Here is a 17,023-nt window from a genome sequence, read left to right on the forward strand (position 1 = left end):
CTGTCTGAACATTTTAATTTAAGATTCAGTAATAAATTATTTATTAAAACAGTGCTTTAGTTAATAAAATAGTTATTACACCCCTATAATTGGTTTATTACAAATTTAACTAAAATTTTTACCCACTTTTTCTTCATTTTCTCTTCTGTACCCACCCCTGACCACGCCCCCTGGTCACGCCCCTTGGTCAGCATTGTTGTGTAGCTTCTCACATGTACATCTTGTTATTTAAAGCACCAGATTTTCTTCATTGTACGTACTTTGTCTTTGGAAAGTCTAGAAACGTGACGTAGACGTTTACGTCTCACTCTGATGATGATGTTTGCTTATAATAAGTACGTCTGAACAAAATGCTTGAAAACCGATAAACTAAAAAGACAAATCCAGACATGTGATAGATGTCGAAGTAACAGAGGTTTTAATGGACAAACCCATTTACACAGACTCCGAGAGATGGAATAAAGCAACAGTAATATCAGAAGCTCTGTATCTCAGCCTGAGTCACATAAATCTCCTTCTCACCCGAGACAATAAACTCAATAATGGAAAACTGCACACTTACCGTTTGTCATCTTCCACCTGGATCCCTACAGAATGATATTCCCGTAATCCTCTGCTCTCTGACTCGGAATCCGTAGCCGCCTCCACCTGGGGTGAACAAAACACACCACCGCTGTTCTCATTAAAGCTGATCTGAGCTCAAAGTTTAAACACACAGACAAAGCTGATCTCAGATCAGAGAGAGAGAGAGAGAGAGAGAGAGAGAGAGAGAGAAAGCAGAAAACCACATGGAATGGAAACACCACTGTTCTTATTATAGCTGATCCCGGATCAGTGCGTGTCCACTTCAACACCACCGTTCTTATTAGAGCTGATCCCGGATCAGTGCGTGTCCACTTCAACACCACCGTTCTTATTACAACTGATCCCGGATCAGTGCGTGTCCACTTCAACACCACTGTTCTTATTATAGCTGATCCCGGATCAGTGCGTGTCCACTTCAACACCACCGTTCTTATTACAGCTGATCCCGGATCAGTGCGTCTCCACTTCAACACCACCGTTCTTATTACAGCTGATCCCGGATCAGTGCGTGTCCACTTCAACACCACCGTTCTTATTAGAGCTGATCCCAGATCAGTGCGTGTCCACTTCAACACCACCGTTCTTATTAGAGCTGATCCCAGATCAGTGCGTGTCCACTTCAACACCACCGTTCTTATTACAGCTGATCCCGGATCAGTGCGTGTCCACTTCAACACCACCGTTCTTATTATAGCTGATCCTGGATCAGTGTGTGTCCACTTCAACACCACTGTTCTTATTACAGCTGTTACAACATTAGCATCTTGGTCCAATGAATAGACTTCTTATGACTGATCCAAGATCATTAAATGCTTCACATTAGCAAAAACAGAAGTACAATGATCCAGATTATAACTGATCCAAGATCAGTGGTCCAAAGCTGATCCAAGACCAGGCACTGCAGTCACAGTGAGCAGAAAATAGCATCACAATATTAATTAAAACTGATCCAAGAACAGTGGCTGCTTCTCAGAAAGTAACCAGAAATCAACCATCACAATCACTATAACTGACCCAAGGTCAGTGATTTCTTTAATATTAACACAACAACATGATCACATACGTTCTCAGAACAAGCACGACTTCATTTGGACAAAAATCGCTTTCAGTCGCCCAAATTTATACTAATCTTGTACAAAATCAGATTAGAAAAGAGCTGATCTAAGATCAGTGACTCTCCTTGCAGAATATCCTTCCTCAATTCTCCAAAATTCTTGAAAAACTATTCAATAACAGATTCGATAAATTCATTGAAAAATACAAACTGCTCAGTGATAGTCAATATGGATTTAGAGCAAATAGATCAACAGAGATGGCACTAATAGAATCAATTAAAGAAATCAGTAACTCTATAGATGATAAATATGTCGCTGGGATATTTATTGATCTTCAAAAAGCTTTTGATACTCTTAATCATGATATATTAATTAATAAGATGGAACAATATGGGATAAGGGGAGTTGTATTAAATTGGATAAAAAGTTATTTGAGCAACAGGACACAATTTGTGAAGTTGGGTGACTCTGTCTCAACTCGTTTGAATATTGATTGTGGTGTCCCTCAGGGGTCAGTATTGGGTCCTAAACTGTTTATTCTTTATATAAATGATATGTGCAATGTATCAAAGATATTTAAGATGGTATTATTTGCAGATGACACAAATATGTTTTGTTCTGGAACAAATTTACATGAGTTAGAAAACAATCTCTTCAGAATTGTGCAGGTTAAAAAGTTGGCTTGATCAAAATAAATTATCATTAAATCTGTCTAAAACAAAAATCATGTTATTTAATAATTATAAAATAAATAGGGCAATAAATGTACAGGTAGATGGTGTTGATATTGAAAGAGTTTCTAATAAATTTCTTGGGATAATAATAGATGATAGAATTAATTGGAAATCACATATAAAATACATACTAATGAAACTATCAAGAAGCATATCTGTGCTGAGTAAAGCTAAGCACGTCCTGGACTATAATTCACTCCGCATTCTTTACTGTTCCCTGGTTTAACCGTATTTAAATTACTGCTCAGTGGTGTGGGGAAATACGTATAAATGTTCACTTCATGCAATAACTATACTTCAAAAAAGAGCTATAAGAATAATTCATAGTGCTGGTTACCGAGATCATACTAATTCACTATTCTTAAATTCTAAATGTTTAAAATTCAGGGACATTATAGAGTATAAAACTGCCTTAATAATGTACAAAGTAAGGAACTATAAAGTACCAAGGAATATCCAAACAATGTTCTCGGATAGAGAGGGGGGCTATAATTTTAGGGGGAAATTGAAATTTAAAATTCGCAGTGCTAGGACGACATTAAAAATGTTCAGTATCTCTGTTTGTGGAGTAAAGCTGTGGAACAGTTTGAATGTGGAGCTCATGAAATGTACAACTATAAACCAGTTCAAAAAAGGTATAAGGAACAGATCTTTATGAGGTATAGGGAGGAGGAATTACAATAACATGCTATTGATAATATAAGTGTATATATGTGGGTATGGGTACATACGGATATATTATATAAAAAGTGAGTATTTTTGTGTGTGTATATATATATATATATATATATATATATATATATATATATATATATATATATATGCATAATTGTATATAATATATAAGCATAATATGCATAATTATGATATGGGTGTCTGTGTATGTATGGATGTGTATAGTTATGTGCATATGTATGTACTGTATATATGTATTGTATGTGTGTATATATGCATAGCATAAGTATCTGTACATATGATTTGATTTGGTCGATATTATACCATGTTGGTATGTCTTGGTATGTTGGTATGTTTTTTTTTTTGTTGCTTTTGTTTTCTTTTGTATATATAGTTTATTATGGTGGAAAGTGACGTTTGATTAGCGGTGGTATAGAGGGTTAGGATTTGATAAGTTATTTACTTCTTCCTAATCCTTTCTGAACATTATTATGTTATTGCCTTGTGGCTACGCTATTCTGTTTGTTTATGATGTTTTGATGATTGCATTTTTTATTTTTATTTTTTGTTGTTTTTTTTGTTTGTTTTTATATCTTCTTTACTATTCGGAATAAAGCAATCAATCAATCAATATAGGGGAAACAACAACAACAACTCCACCACATTAATTACGACTGATCCGCGATCAGTGACTACATTCACAGGAAGTCTCGCTGTAAATATTAGCATGCACAATACCCCAAATATAAAAACAGATTTCTAAACGCTGATCTGAGATCAGTAACTGGTTGTAGGAAATCCACAAAAACACGGTGTTAAGTAATAGTAGTGGCTCATGTTTTATAAAATACTGCACTGTTTTAATTAAATTATCTTTGATGTTATCTCTTTAAACGCCTGTGGGTCTAAATCCACTTTCTTTTTTAATGAAATCAGTTTCTAATTTAGACTATTTTTATTTCCAGTGACAAACGAACTGATCCGATGTCAGTGCCTGTGTCTAAACTGCATGAGCAGTCGATCTGCCATCCTTGTAATAACTGATCTGAGATCAGTAACAGTGTTAACTAATATTGTATGAACATGTGTTCGCACTAACACTGCCATCCTTCAGTGATCATGTCGAACTGACCTGAGATCAGTGACGGTGTTCAGCCAGCATGAGTAAATGAGTAATAAATAGCATTTCCGTCTTTATAACTGATCCGAGATCAGTGAGTGTCTAACATGAACAATAAATAGCACGGTCGTCCTTGCAAAAACTGACCTGAGATCAGTGACTGTGTGTAACTAGCATGAGCATTAGTACCGCGGCCCTGCTAGAACTGATCAGAAATCAGGAATTGTGTCTAAATAAATACTGTGACTAATAAATACCATAGGTGTCCTTGTAATAACTGATCTGAGATCAGCGGCAGTGTTAACTAATACAGTAAGAGCATTAGCATTAGCACTGCCGTCCTTCAGTGATGGTATCTCAATAGCATGAGCAAAAAGATTTCTTTCTTTCTTTTTTTTTTTATAACTGACCCGAAATCAGTGACAATGTTCAGCTAGCATGAGTAATAAATAGCATTTCCATCTTTATAACTGACCCGAGATCTGTGAGTGTCTAACTAGCATAATAATTGTAATAGCTGATCCGAGCTCAGTGAGGGTCGAACAGGATCCAAGATCAGTGATTGTATCTAACTAGCAACAGCATTGCTATCTTTATAATAACTGATCTGTGATCAGTGATTCCTGTCACAACACTAGACAGCGGTCTTAGAGCAGCTGATCTCAGATCAGTAACCGCATCTAACCAGCATGCTCCCAAACCTCCTTTTACCTTACCGAACATCAGTAACTAATCACGACAGCAATCATCTTCATCGTTGTTAATCGAGGATTAAATGATCCTCATCCTCATTATAGCTGATCCAGGATCAGTCAGTACTCTCAGGGATCAGTGACTCTCTTCTCTCAGATTAGTGAAAAAAAGGCTGCAGGCTTTTATCGAGTCTGGACGGAGGAAGTTATTGGCTTAGGGACCACACACCTGAACACACACACCTTTTACAAATCGTAGTGGAATGATTAATGGGAGCAATTGAAGCAACAGAGCTCCTGAAAGCACACTTTGATTTACTATGAAAACAGAGGAGATGAGCGATACAGAGAAAGAAAGTGATGAAACAGACACACAGAAAACAAAGCAAACACACACACACACACACACACCCGACTGTGCACTCCATTCCATCCTGGAGATGTTTTCTCATGAGAAAAGATACAAATGTACAGCAGAGGCACCAACGGTGTGTATGATTTTTAATCATTCCACGATTCCGATTGGTCAGAAGGTCTTGATTACAGTCACCGGCCACTTTATTAGGAACACCCCTACATCCACCTAGTCTGGTGAATCCGCCTATTGAATTTCTCGTAGGGGAGGTGTGGTTTACGATTGTCAACGGCCGTTTATTGGACGTTGCGAATGTCTATCATTTGGCGTATACGTAGCCCATGGCCAATCATGGCAGTTGTACCCGGTGACGTAGTTAGAGCGACAAAGAGGCAACTCTTGATAGCATTTTCCTGCTCTGGACCAAGCTGTGCCGCAGAAATCCCGAGATCGCCTGCCTCCTTTACCTGGTCTTCCACCAAGGCAGTCAGTGGCGAGACTACCGCAACGACCGGGGTTTGGCTAAACCCCATCTGCTGAGCCACTAAGGGGGCTAGTTGGTAAATGAGACTTTTACCAAACCCTGTCGGGAGCAAGGCAAAGGCATCTGTCTTCGTGTCAACGAAAGACTGTAACGCCAAACGCTGTTCTTTTTTTTAAAACAAACTTTCGCTCTAAACTATTCAGAACAGTGTCTAAAGCTTGATCGAAAGTTTGGTTCGTATCGCTCGCCGCCATGTTAAATGTGATCCGTAAACAGTCCCAAATAAACTACAAGCTTCCGTTTGTCGAGTAGTACGCGTCACCGTCTTTCCACCCCTCCCCACTCTCTGATTGGCTCCCTAACTCAGGCGAGCCTTTAGACCATAGTTTCCGTGCTGTCTTTTCAGATCGGAACGATTGTGCAAAGCAGCATGGGATTTCCCAGGCTACCATCCACCTGCTGTTTGATGCGGTTCTCTAATCAGCCGATCCCTCGACAGCAGCACGACGCATCAAATCACGCAGATACAAATCAGGAGCTTCAGTTAATGTTCACACATCAGAATGGGAAAAAGTGTAATCTCAATTTTTCCATGACTTTCTTTCACTGTGGCATGGGTGCTGGTTTGAGCCAGATGGACTGCTGGTTTGAGTATTTCAGAAACTTCTGATCTTCTGAGGTTTTCACACACAACAGTCTCTAGGGTTTACACAGAATGGTGCGGAAAACAAAAAACATCATCGAGTGAGTGAGTGAGTGAGCGACAGTTCTGTGGGTGGAAACAATGCCTTGTTGATAAGAGAGGTCAGAGGAAAATGGACAGATTTGTGGTTCGAGCTTTTTTGCAAGGAAGGAAATAGTAACTCATATAATCACTCTTTACAACCGTGGTGAGCAGAAAAGCATCTCAGCATGCAACAGGAGCAGGGGCGTCAGAAGCATTTTTAATGTTGGGGGGACACACTGGTGGGGTGGTCTGGGGGTCGTCCCCCAGAAAATTTTTAATTAATTAGATGCCATTTCCTGCATTCTGGTGTATTTTTAACAGGTTGTTAAACACCTAATTTTACCGACAAAAGTCACTTCATTCAGTGACTATTTTAGAGACAGAACAATAAGTCCTCATTCAGCTCGTCCATATATTCATCAGCCTGTTTTTAAACCCACCGCTCTGCCTAAGATAATGAGATCAATGTGACACAATTTATCACCAACAATGACTTTATGGGTGCATTTTACTTTTTATTTTGTGTTTCCTTTTTTATTTAGTTTTACAACATGGTGCTCCGGTTTCTCCCACGGTCCAAAAATATGCAGATTATTTTTTTTCGTTACGTTTCTGGTTGAGATTACGTCGTGCGCATTCTCACCAGAGCTTTTTTTTCTTTCTTTCTTTTTCAATTTATTTTATTTATTTATTTTTTTTGTGTGTATGTGTAGTTTGATGGTTGTGGTGTAGCTCCGGACCCAGTTTTGGGCGTTGGTTCTCTCCAGGCCTTGGTACGCCGTGGGTGATGCCTGCGCTCCCAGCTATGGACTGCAGTGAGCTCATTGCTCATTTTACATCATGGTTGTCCAGCTTTAACGCTTGGCGTGATGTTCCGTGCGATGTTGCTCGGTGGCGTCGCGGCGGCTGTGCAGGCGGTTTAGGACACACTGCTCGCTTTGTGGATCCACAGCGTGGTGTTCGAGCGATGTGGCTGACGGCGTCACGGCGGCTGTGCTGGAGATGTGGGACTCGTTTTCATGCGCCTTTTGGTGGGACTGTGGCTGCTACACCACTCAGTCTCAGTTGGTCGGGTTCAATGCCCGAACTGATGAGCACATCATCAGTTTTTCTTTGGCTAATCAGACACAAGGTACGCCACCACTCTTGCCGGAGCGGTTGGGGGTTAGGTGCCTTGCTCAAGGGTACTTAAGTCAATCCTGCTGGGAAATCGAACCAGCAACCTTTTGATCCCAAAGTTGTTTCTCTAACCATTAGGCCATGACTTCCCCTACACCACTGGAATTACATCTTGACCCCTACGTGGTGGACTTTTTACTTTTATTTTTTTATTATTTATTTATTTATTTATTTATTTATTTATTTATTTTTTATTGTTATTTTTTTTCCTTGTCTATAATTGTAAAGCGTCCTTGGGTTTCTTGAAAGGCGCTATATAAATTTAACTTATTATTATTATTATTATTATTATTATTATTTAGATGTAACACACCATGCCACTGTGCCAAGCAATAGTGACACTCAACTGTATGTTTAAAAATAAGAATATTCATAATTTCACACAATGAACAGGCATGACATGGCATCATGCAAACTTCATAACACACAATCACACTGTGTCAAGCAACGGTGAGACATAAAAAATAACTTCGGGGGCGTCGTGGCTCAGGTGGATAAGGTGCCATACCATAAATCCGGGGACCCGGGTTCGATTCTGACCTGAGGTCATTTCCCGATCCCTCCCCGTCTCTCTCTCCCGCTCATTTCCTGTCTCTACACTGTCCTATCCAATAAAGGTGGAAAAAGCCCCCCCAAAAATCTTTAAAAAATAACTTCACGCAATGAACAGGTGCAGTTTTGTTCACCACCAACAGTGACTTTAGTGGGTGCGTTTTACTTTTTTCCGATTTAGTGATACTCGTAACAAAAATAATGTCTCTCACTCTCATCTCTTTCGGAATTCCTCTCTTGAAGATCTTCATCAGAAATGCTCTCTTTCTCTCAAAACCTCTCCCTCCCTCTTCTCCGTCTAATGTCTCTTGCTCCTAGAAATTAAAGTTAACATTAAATAGGCCTATCATTTTTATACTGACAAAGGTAAACTAAAGCTCAGTTTAAGCAGCTCTAGATCAGCCTAAATTAGGCTACAGAAGGATTATATTCTGGTGGCTGGTCACTCACTGTATGCAATTTCAAATCACAACAGGGAATCAATAAATATCATCAGAGCAGACTTGACCTCATTCTTGGCATTACAGTAAGGCAGGCCTACTGGGTTTGAATTAAATGATAGCTAACATTAAGCTAGCTGATAAATTTGTTTCTTCTTCTCCGTGCTCTCACGGAAGGCGGTCGCATTTCTCTGCTCTCCTCTCCTTTTTTTCCTGCTTGTGCTCTTTGTTTCATCTCGTCTGCCTATACTTTTTTTTTTTGAGAGACTCTCTCCGCATTTAATTTCTAAACTAAAAAAGCATGGATTTGATAAACTGGTCTCCTAACGAAATTGACACAGTTTCTGGGTTCGGGGGAACCCACCTGTCCTGCCAGAACGTCTGTGGAAGACATTGAAGATATCTACCTATTCGGAACCATGATTACCAGACTTTTGCTGATTGGATTAGGCATTGCCCTGGTATATCGAGGAAATCAGACAACGGTGACAGCTGTTCAAAGCCCCACAAAGCTGCCCGATATGATTAAAGCGGTGGGCAAAGCTGTCGGCACTCAGACTGTGGCTATAGAACTTGAACCACAATATGATTGTCATCTTGGAGACGCTTTCGGCTTTGCAAGGAATAAGTATTTCGGAGACCAAATGGAATTGAATTGAACAGAAATGGACAGATATGGACGAAATGGACAGATATGGATGAGTGGCATGGACGTGTAAAGACTGCATCTGTTCGAAAGACCAAACAATCTCTATCTTATTGACATTCGGCTCCCTGAACAGCACCGGCCTCGATCAAGGCCGTTGCTGGGGCAACATTTCCCCCAGAAGGTCACTGCTGGGAGACACTCTCGCATTCTTCGCATTCCTTCCCCAATTTTCCACGGTTGCCGTTTTTCACCCCCAGTGTGACAAGCGGGTGCGTGACCAGCGCTGTTTGCATGGCTGCAGGAGCGGACGGCTGCTTGCTTGCGCTGGGTTACCTCTACCTCCTCCCCTCCTTACCCCTTCCCCCCACCCCTGATTGCCCCCTCCTTCCCCCCTTTCCCCCCCTCAAGTCCCATGTTTTAAAGTGTACTTGTGTTATTGTGTGCTTGTGCGGAGGTTTTTAAATGCTCCCACACTGTACTCCTGACAGGAGCATAGTGGGGGGATGTTCTTTTTTTCCTCATCTTTCCTCATGTTACTACTGTGTTTCTTTTTCTTTTATCCCTGTCTTGCTGTCCTGTTCCCCCTCTGTAAGGACAGGTTGATGGTCAATTTCACTGGTAACAGTGACAATAAAGGGTTCATTCATTCATTCATTCATTCATTCATTCATTCATTCATTCATTCATTCACATCTCCTAACATTGACTAGCCAGCTAACTGCACTAGCATTTTCATTGGGACAAAAAAAAACCCCTGTCCTGTGGGGAAATTCTGACTGACTTTCCGCTTCTTTGTAAAGAATTTCCTTATGTCCATTGTGTCTGGGGAGGGAGCAAATACTGCAAACAATTCATCATCAACCAAGAATACCCCATAAGGCGAAGCTTATTTCATTGTTTAGTTGAACATTAATTTAACGTGGCCGAGGGTTAATTTTGAGGGCAGATAACAAAAGAATACGGTTTTAGCAAAAGCCAGACATTGTGAGGTGGCAATGGGACTGACGTCACCTCCTCCACTTTCAATCAGCTGCACCAACATTTCTCTGCTTGCGCTGAGATTCACTTCACTTGCACGCGGTGAGCTGTTGTAGGGAACGCCCAGAAAACCCGGAGTGGATTTTCAGTGGTACGTGTATTCTCTTATCGATCAAGTGGAATGGATTCTTTCACAAAGCAATAGAAACGGTGCTGGGTGAACTCATATTTTGTGTTAAATGCGTGTGGGGGGTCCAAATGAAGAATTATGAAATGTGAAGGGGACACGCCCCTTTCACATTCAATGGTGGCGACGCCCATGAACAGGAGAAAGAAGAGCACATTGGGTTCCACTCCTGCAGCCAAGAACAGGAATCTTAGACTACTTTCACACTGCAAGGCTTAATGCTCAATTCCGATTTTTTTGTGAAATCCGATTTTTTTGTGAGGTCGTTCACATTAACAAATATATGCGACTTGTATGTGATCCTCAGTATGAACGAAAAGCGACCTAAAAGTGTTCCGCATGCGCATTGCAGGATACGACGACGTCACACGCAGTGAGCATGGCCAGTGTTTACGGAAGTAACCTAAAGTTTCCTGTGTATGACAGTAGCCAGCATGGAGTACCTGGCGATGATGCAGTTGTTGTTGCGACGGAGCCAGAACATGCACAATAGCCTGATGTTAAGGAGGAGGTTGAGAAGGAAGAGGGCAAGGGTTTTGGCTCAGGCGTTCTGCGGGGTAGTGACTGCAACCTCCGTTCAAAGGAACATCAAAGCCATGTTGTAACTTTTTTTGAGAGACCCGCCGCCTACTTCAGCGCAGAATAGTGATGTTTGTGGCTTGTTGATGACGTGTAAGTCGGATGAATGCGACCTGGCGGTTCAGACTGAAGTCGCATATGAAAAGATCGGATAGGAATCGGAATTAGGACCACATATCCAAACGGCCTGGGTCGGATTTGAAAAAATCGGATCTGTGTCATTCATATTGTCAATAAAAGATCGGATACAGGTCACATATGGGCGAAAAGATCGGATTTGAGTCACTTCAGCCTGCAGTGTGAACGTAGTGTTAGAATCAAGAACAAGTTCCTATCAAAGTGGCCGGTGAGTGTTTTCGATAATGGCAGCTCTGACAGTCGTGCGGCTGCAAATCACAGCTTTATATTTAATGCGCTTGTTTTTCTTCTAAGTCCAGTGTTGAGTTTAAGTTTTCCGACGTCTTCAGGACAGAGGAGTTTTCAGTACGCTGCTTAGCGGTTTCTCGGGAACATGACAAGCTGTGTATTTTTGTCTCAAGAGAGACTGGTGAGGAAGCGACTGTTCATAGTGGACGTTCCACAACGTTAAATGCAGCTATAAACAGATAAAAAGTATGTTGTCATTTTTTTCATGAATAAAAATCAGAATCATTGGCAAATTATTGTAATATAAGAGGAATAAAGCACTTCGAGACGTGATGTTATCGGAAAATAAAATGTTCGAGTGGTGACAGTAACTTCGCTCCATCACGCCATCCTGATGCCGATTAGTTTCCGATAACTGCACAGCACTGCGTGAGTGTTTTATTCCTTTACTACTTTTGAATCTTCGCGGTGTATTGCAGAAGCTCACAGTGACATGTAAATGAAAATGATGTAGTACCTTTCTGTGTGTAGAATTTGCTAAAAGAAAAACGTTAATAAACTGAAAAATAATTTGATTAAAAGATGGTATAAAACATGAATCAGATTCGCTTAGTGGTAATTATTTATCGCTCTTTCGATAAAATTATTGTGAACAAGAAGTGTGGTTGTGCCTTACGAGACTTAAATTTAATTTAAAAGTCATTCGGTGGTTAGAAAGATGGATTAATAATTGTAGCAGCGGGGGCGTGGCCTGGCAGCAGACTGTGAATGGAGGGCGGGGTCAGGGAAGGTAAGTGGCTAAAGGCCTCTGCATGCTCTTGCGACAAGGCTTTCGCAGATAGCTTTTCGCAGACAGTTGTAATTTATCGTTGAGCAGGGAGTAATAGGCGTGCGCGATGTTATTCACCGCAAAAACGCGAAGTCGCAAAATCGCTAGGAGTAGTTGGTGGGTGTGGTTAGTGGAGTGTTTATCCTCCGGTTACTTATAATGACTAGAACTGGAGTCGTATAGATGTACGTACTTCCTCACTTCCTCGATCAACCGCTCTTCGTGCTGCTCCATCTTCACTCGTGTTTTTAAAAATGGCGGTTGTGAAAATAAACCAAACCGGGAAAGTAGGGAAGCGGAAGTGTGTGTACAGCGGATGTAGAGTGGACCAATCAGAGCCCTCTTGTCTGCGACGCTGTCTGCGAGGCTTCTGCGGTGGTCACAATTTTTGGGAGGTGCGCGCAGAGCGTCTGCGAAGGTGGGGGTGCTACGCAGACGCTATCTGCGACGCCATCTGCGAGGACTGGGTTGTCAGCATAAATTGGCCTTGAGTCATTCCACCTGCTGTCAATTAGTGTGTGTGTGTTTTAGTTACAGGGACGGAGCATAAAAGGAGAGAGAGAGCAGAGAAAGGGAGCTCTCTCCCCAACCACAATGCATGAGTGAGTGAGTGAGTGATGGATGATAGAAAGCAAGCTGAAAAGCCTGAATAAAAGTATTTGTATAAACATCAACTCTCGCCTGCCGTGCTTCTGTGCTCCACCCACATCAGGAAGCGTTACAGTGGCCTGATGTGGGTGGAGCGCAGAAGCACGGCAGGCAAGAGTTGATGTTTATACAAATACTTTTATTCGGGCTTTTCAGCTTGCTTTCTATCATCCATCACTCACTCACTCATGCATTGTGGTTGGGGAGAGAGCTCCCTTTCTCTGCTCTCTCCTTTCATGCTCCGTCCCTGTAACTAACACACACACAATAATTGACAGCAGGTGGAATGACTTAAGGCAGTGGTCACCAACCTTTTTATGCGCGAGATCCCTAACCTCTGCCTAGATGGCAAGCAAGATCTACCCCTTGAAGCATTGACAGAAAAAGAAATCCAGACTAGACTGTTTCAAGTTGAGGCTTTTTATTTAGCCTAATTTTAACTGAATAAGATTTAAGATCCTGGTCCAACTTTTTAATTTCTTGTGAGAGCTGACGAAATGACTTAATTTCAGTACAACATACAATGGAAATTAACTACACACAAGAAATATATAGGCCTATATCTGTAGTGAGCAGAATGAATGAACCACCAATGACTCAGATTGTTATTAATATCAACTAATAATATTGTAATGAGAAAGCTGAACTGTTAACATCAGTTGCACTGTCTTGTTTGTATTGTAACACTAAATTAATTAATTTCACAGCAACATAAAATGGAAATTGTCAACTGAAATTACAACAGTGATGATATATCAAATTGTAACTTAAAGTGCCATTCCACCATTGGATGTATTCTCATCTCATCTCATTATCTCTAGCCGCTTTATCCTGTTCTACAGGGTCGCAGGCAAGCTGGAGCCTATCCCAGCTGACTACGGGCGAAAGGCAGGGTACACCCTGGACAAGTCGCCAGGTCATCACAGGGCTGACACATAGACACAGACAACCATTCACACTCACACCTACGCTCAATTTAGAGTCACCAGTTAACCTAACCTGCATGTCTTTGGACTGTGGGGGAAACCGGAGCACCCGGAGGAAACCCACGCAGACAACATGCAAACTCCACACAGAAAGGCCCTCGCCGGCCCCGGGGCTCGAACCCAGGACCTTCTTGCTGTGAGGCGACAGCGCTAACCACTACACCACCGTGCCGCCCTGGATGTATTCTTTGGCATAAAATACAATATATTTTGACAACATATATAAATGGTATCACTAGATAGAGAAATCTTTTAGCTTCAAAATGATATATCAAACATAATTTTTTGACCACGACAAGTATATTAATTTTGCGACCAAAGTCACCTACCCTTTTAATTTCCGCGCGTGATGTCATCGGTAGGTTCCCCTTCTTGTGTACCGCGTGACGTGTGACGTGGCACATATTATCAGCAATGGCGGATAGAACGCGATAAAAATAATACCAATAAATCTAGCTAATACCAATAAATCTAGCTAACTGAAAGATTAACTCAAAATTTTTCGCAATTTTTTTGGCCCCCATATACGAGGAGAAATGACTCTCTCACTTTGGGGGTTTCCTGGTCTAAAAATAGACCGACACGTGGTACACAAGAAGGGGAACCTGCCGATGACATCACATTTCACTATAATTAAAAGGGTAGGTGACTTTGGTCGCAAAATTAATATACTTATTGTTGTCAAAAAATTATGTTTGATATATCATTTTGAAGCTAAAAGATTTCTCTGTCTAGTCATGTTGTCATAAAATATATTGTATTTTATGCCAAAGAATACATCCAATGGTGGAATGGCACTTTAAGTGACAAAATGACAACTTCAATTCAACATGAACTGATTTTCTTTAACCATACATATACAATAAAGACAAATATGAACTTGCAGTGATGCTACTACCAATGACTGCTGTCATGCTACAGAGGTTACAGTTCATCACGCAACTCAAGTCAATGTGATGGCTGTGACTGAACACGGTCAGTCAGTGCCTTATAGTTAGGTTCATATCACGTATCATATTACAGCAGGAACAAGCAGTAGTATCCATGACCTTACGCTTAAAGCTCGACAAAGGAAAAACTTGGCAGCAAGCTAATTAGCATGTTACCGGCTACAGTCGGTACTCGGCACGTTAAAAGTGGGTCAACGTTGTAACAACATAATGTTACTGTACAAGCAATGCTTATTTAACGGTAACAAACTTGAGCCCTATATGTTGAAATTCCTATCTTATTCGCTCGTTAATTTATCACACAGTCTTACCTCAGTCAACTTCTTCCCGCCTTCTGAGAAAATTCAACGTCTCAGACGCGGACACAAGTGGGCGGGGGATGCGTTTGATTATGTCTCCTGATTGGCTGGTGATAGATTGGTGGGCGGGGGATGCGTTTGATTAAGTCTCCTGATTGGCTGGTGATAGATTGGTGTCATTATAGCGCGTCGGAGCGGTTCATGCCAGGCTCGAGTCCGATCCACCACTCCGCAGAAACACTTCAAGAGCTACAGTAACACTGACAGCCAGGTTATATCCTCACGGTTTTATAGGCAATATCATGCTTCCTTTTGTAAAGGGGCGGCAGAAATTAAACGGGGGCGGGAATCACAGAAAGGGGGGCGGCCCGCACCTCTAAAACCCTTCGTGGAGAACCCTGAACTGTATTGCGAGGCTATCACCATGGTGACGACGCTCAGAGACGTAAGACGTAAGCAGCAGGAGTTAAAAAAAAGAACCCTGCGACACAGAGGGGGAAAGCTGTAGTGGGCCTTTCGGAAGACATGTAATATGAACGCCAATCAGATATACTGCAGTGTATTTCTGTATAATCTTCCAATTTCTTTCCTCATCCCCCAAGATCGACTGGGAAAGCCTCCGAGATCGACCAGTCGATCGCGATCGACGGGTTGGTGACCTCTGACTTCACACGGCACATATTTGCATCGATGCTGCACCGATGTATTTTGTTGCGATATATCTTACACCGGTGTAAATTTTGTGGAGCGTTCACACGTCACAAACCTGCTTACTAGAGAGAAGCGTGTTAGCACCGGTGCAGCCCCACTTGTGTTCACACGGCAGTTTTTGCGACCGTGCTATACAATAGTAATAATGCGGAAATGAAATATGCGCATGCGTGAAAATGTACTTCCTTTTCCCGGTTGTCATGGCATCGCCAAGCGCCGGGAAAACAACGTGGATGAAGACACCAGTGTTGCCAGATACTGCTGACGTTTTCCAGCCCAAAATATGTTCAAATCCGCCAAAATGCACTTAAAACCGCCCAATCTGGCAACACTGGAAGACACGCAGTTCTGTTGTTGTTGATATTCGCCATTTTGGAAGCGCAAAATACCAGGATGCAAATTATGCAATGCCCGTATGTAATCAACTCTCCTCACGCGTAGCGAGTCTACCCCTGTAGCGTTCAGACGCCCCATTTTATATCGGTGCTGCCCCGCAAACTAGCATTTACTCCGGAGTAAATTTCTTAAACCACCTCCCGAGCAGGGTTAGATTTGCACCGGTTTAAGCAGCTTTCAGGGGCTACACCGGTATAACTTTGCACCGTGTGAACGCTCTACCGGGGCAGCCTCGGTGCTACACCGGAGTAAAAGTTGCCGTGTGAACACCTCTTTAGCCACTTACCTTCCCTGAACCCGCCCTCCATTCACAGACTGCTGCTTAGCCACGCCCCCGGTGCCACAATAATCATTTATCGTGTTAATCCGGAGTTGTCCTGTTACCTTAAGATTATTTTAATCATTGAAGCGAGTGTGTTTATTACTTCTCTCTTGAGCATTTAGAGCGCTCTATTTCATTTTTTAATTTGTTTATTTCAGCTCATGTATTTACTTTGACAGCGTGAGCCATTCTGCAATTACTATTTCCACGTCATTCTCTCTTCGTGTGAGTAATTTTTCTGCTTATCATCTGGTGATGGCTATTTCTGTTCTTCATACAACCAGGTGGTTTATAAACCAGGAACTAACATTACGTCAATGTGGAGATGATTATTTTATACTTTGGCACCATATTAAATACAAATGAGGAGGGAATTAGAAAAAAAAAGACCCCAACAATCTTTCAGCACTGATCTTCTACTAAAACTCACACAGCCATCAGCACTTGGATGAACTTCGACATGATTTTAACCTTCCACGTTCTCCCAATCCCATCGATAATCCTGGGTATTTCTCCAGGTTCTTG

General features: G+C 41.6%; 1 protein-coding gene across 1 annotated transcript in view; it reads right to left on the bottom strand.

Moving 5' to 3' along the window:
* Positions 1 to 17,023, bottom strand: part of dlgap2a (discs, large (Drosophila) homolog-associated protein 2a) — a 181,758-nt gene that overhangs the window by 13,634 nt on the left and 151,101 nt on the right. Inside the window, exon 8 of the mRNA XM_060933327.1 lies at positions 563 to 648. Within this exon, the coding sequence (XP_060789310.1) occupies positions 563 to 648 (86 nt within the window). The remainder of the gene's footprint in view (positions 1 to 562; positions 649 to 17,023) is intronic.

The sequence above is a fragment of the Neoarius graeffei genome, chromosome 11 (assembly GCF_027579695.1).
Source record: "Neoarius graeffei isolate fNeoGra1 chromosome 11, fNeoGra1.pri, whole genome shotgun sequence".
In the NCBI taxonomy this organism is placed as follows: domain Eukaryota; kingdom Metazoa; phylum Chordata; class Actinopteri; order Siluriformes; family Ariidae; genus Neoarius; species Neoarius graeffei.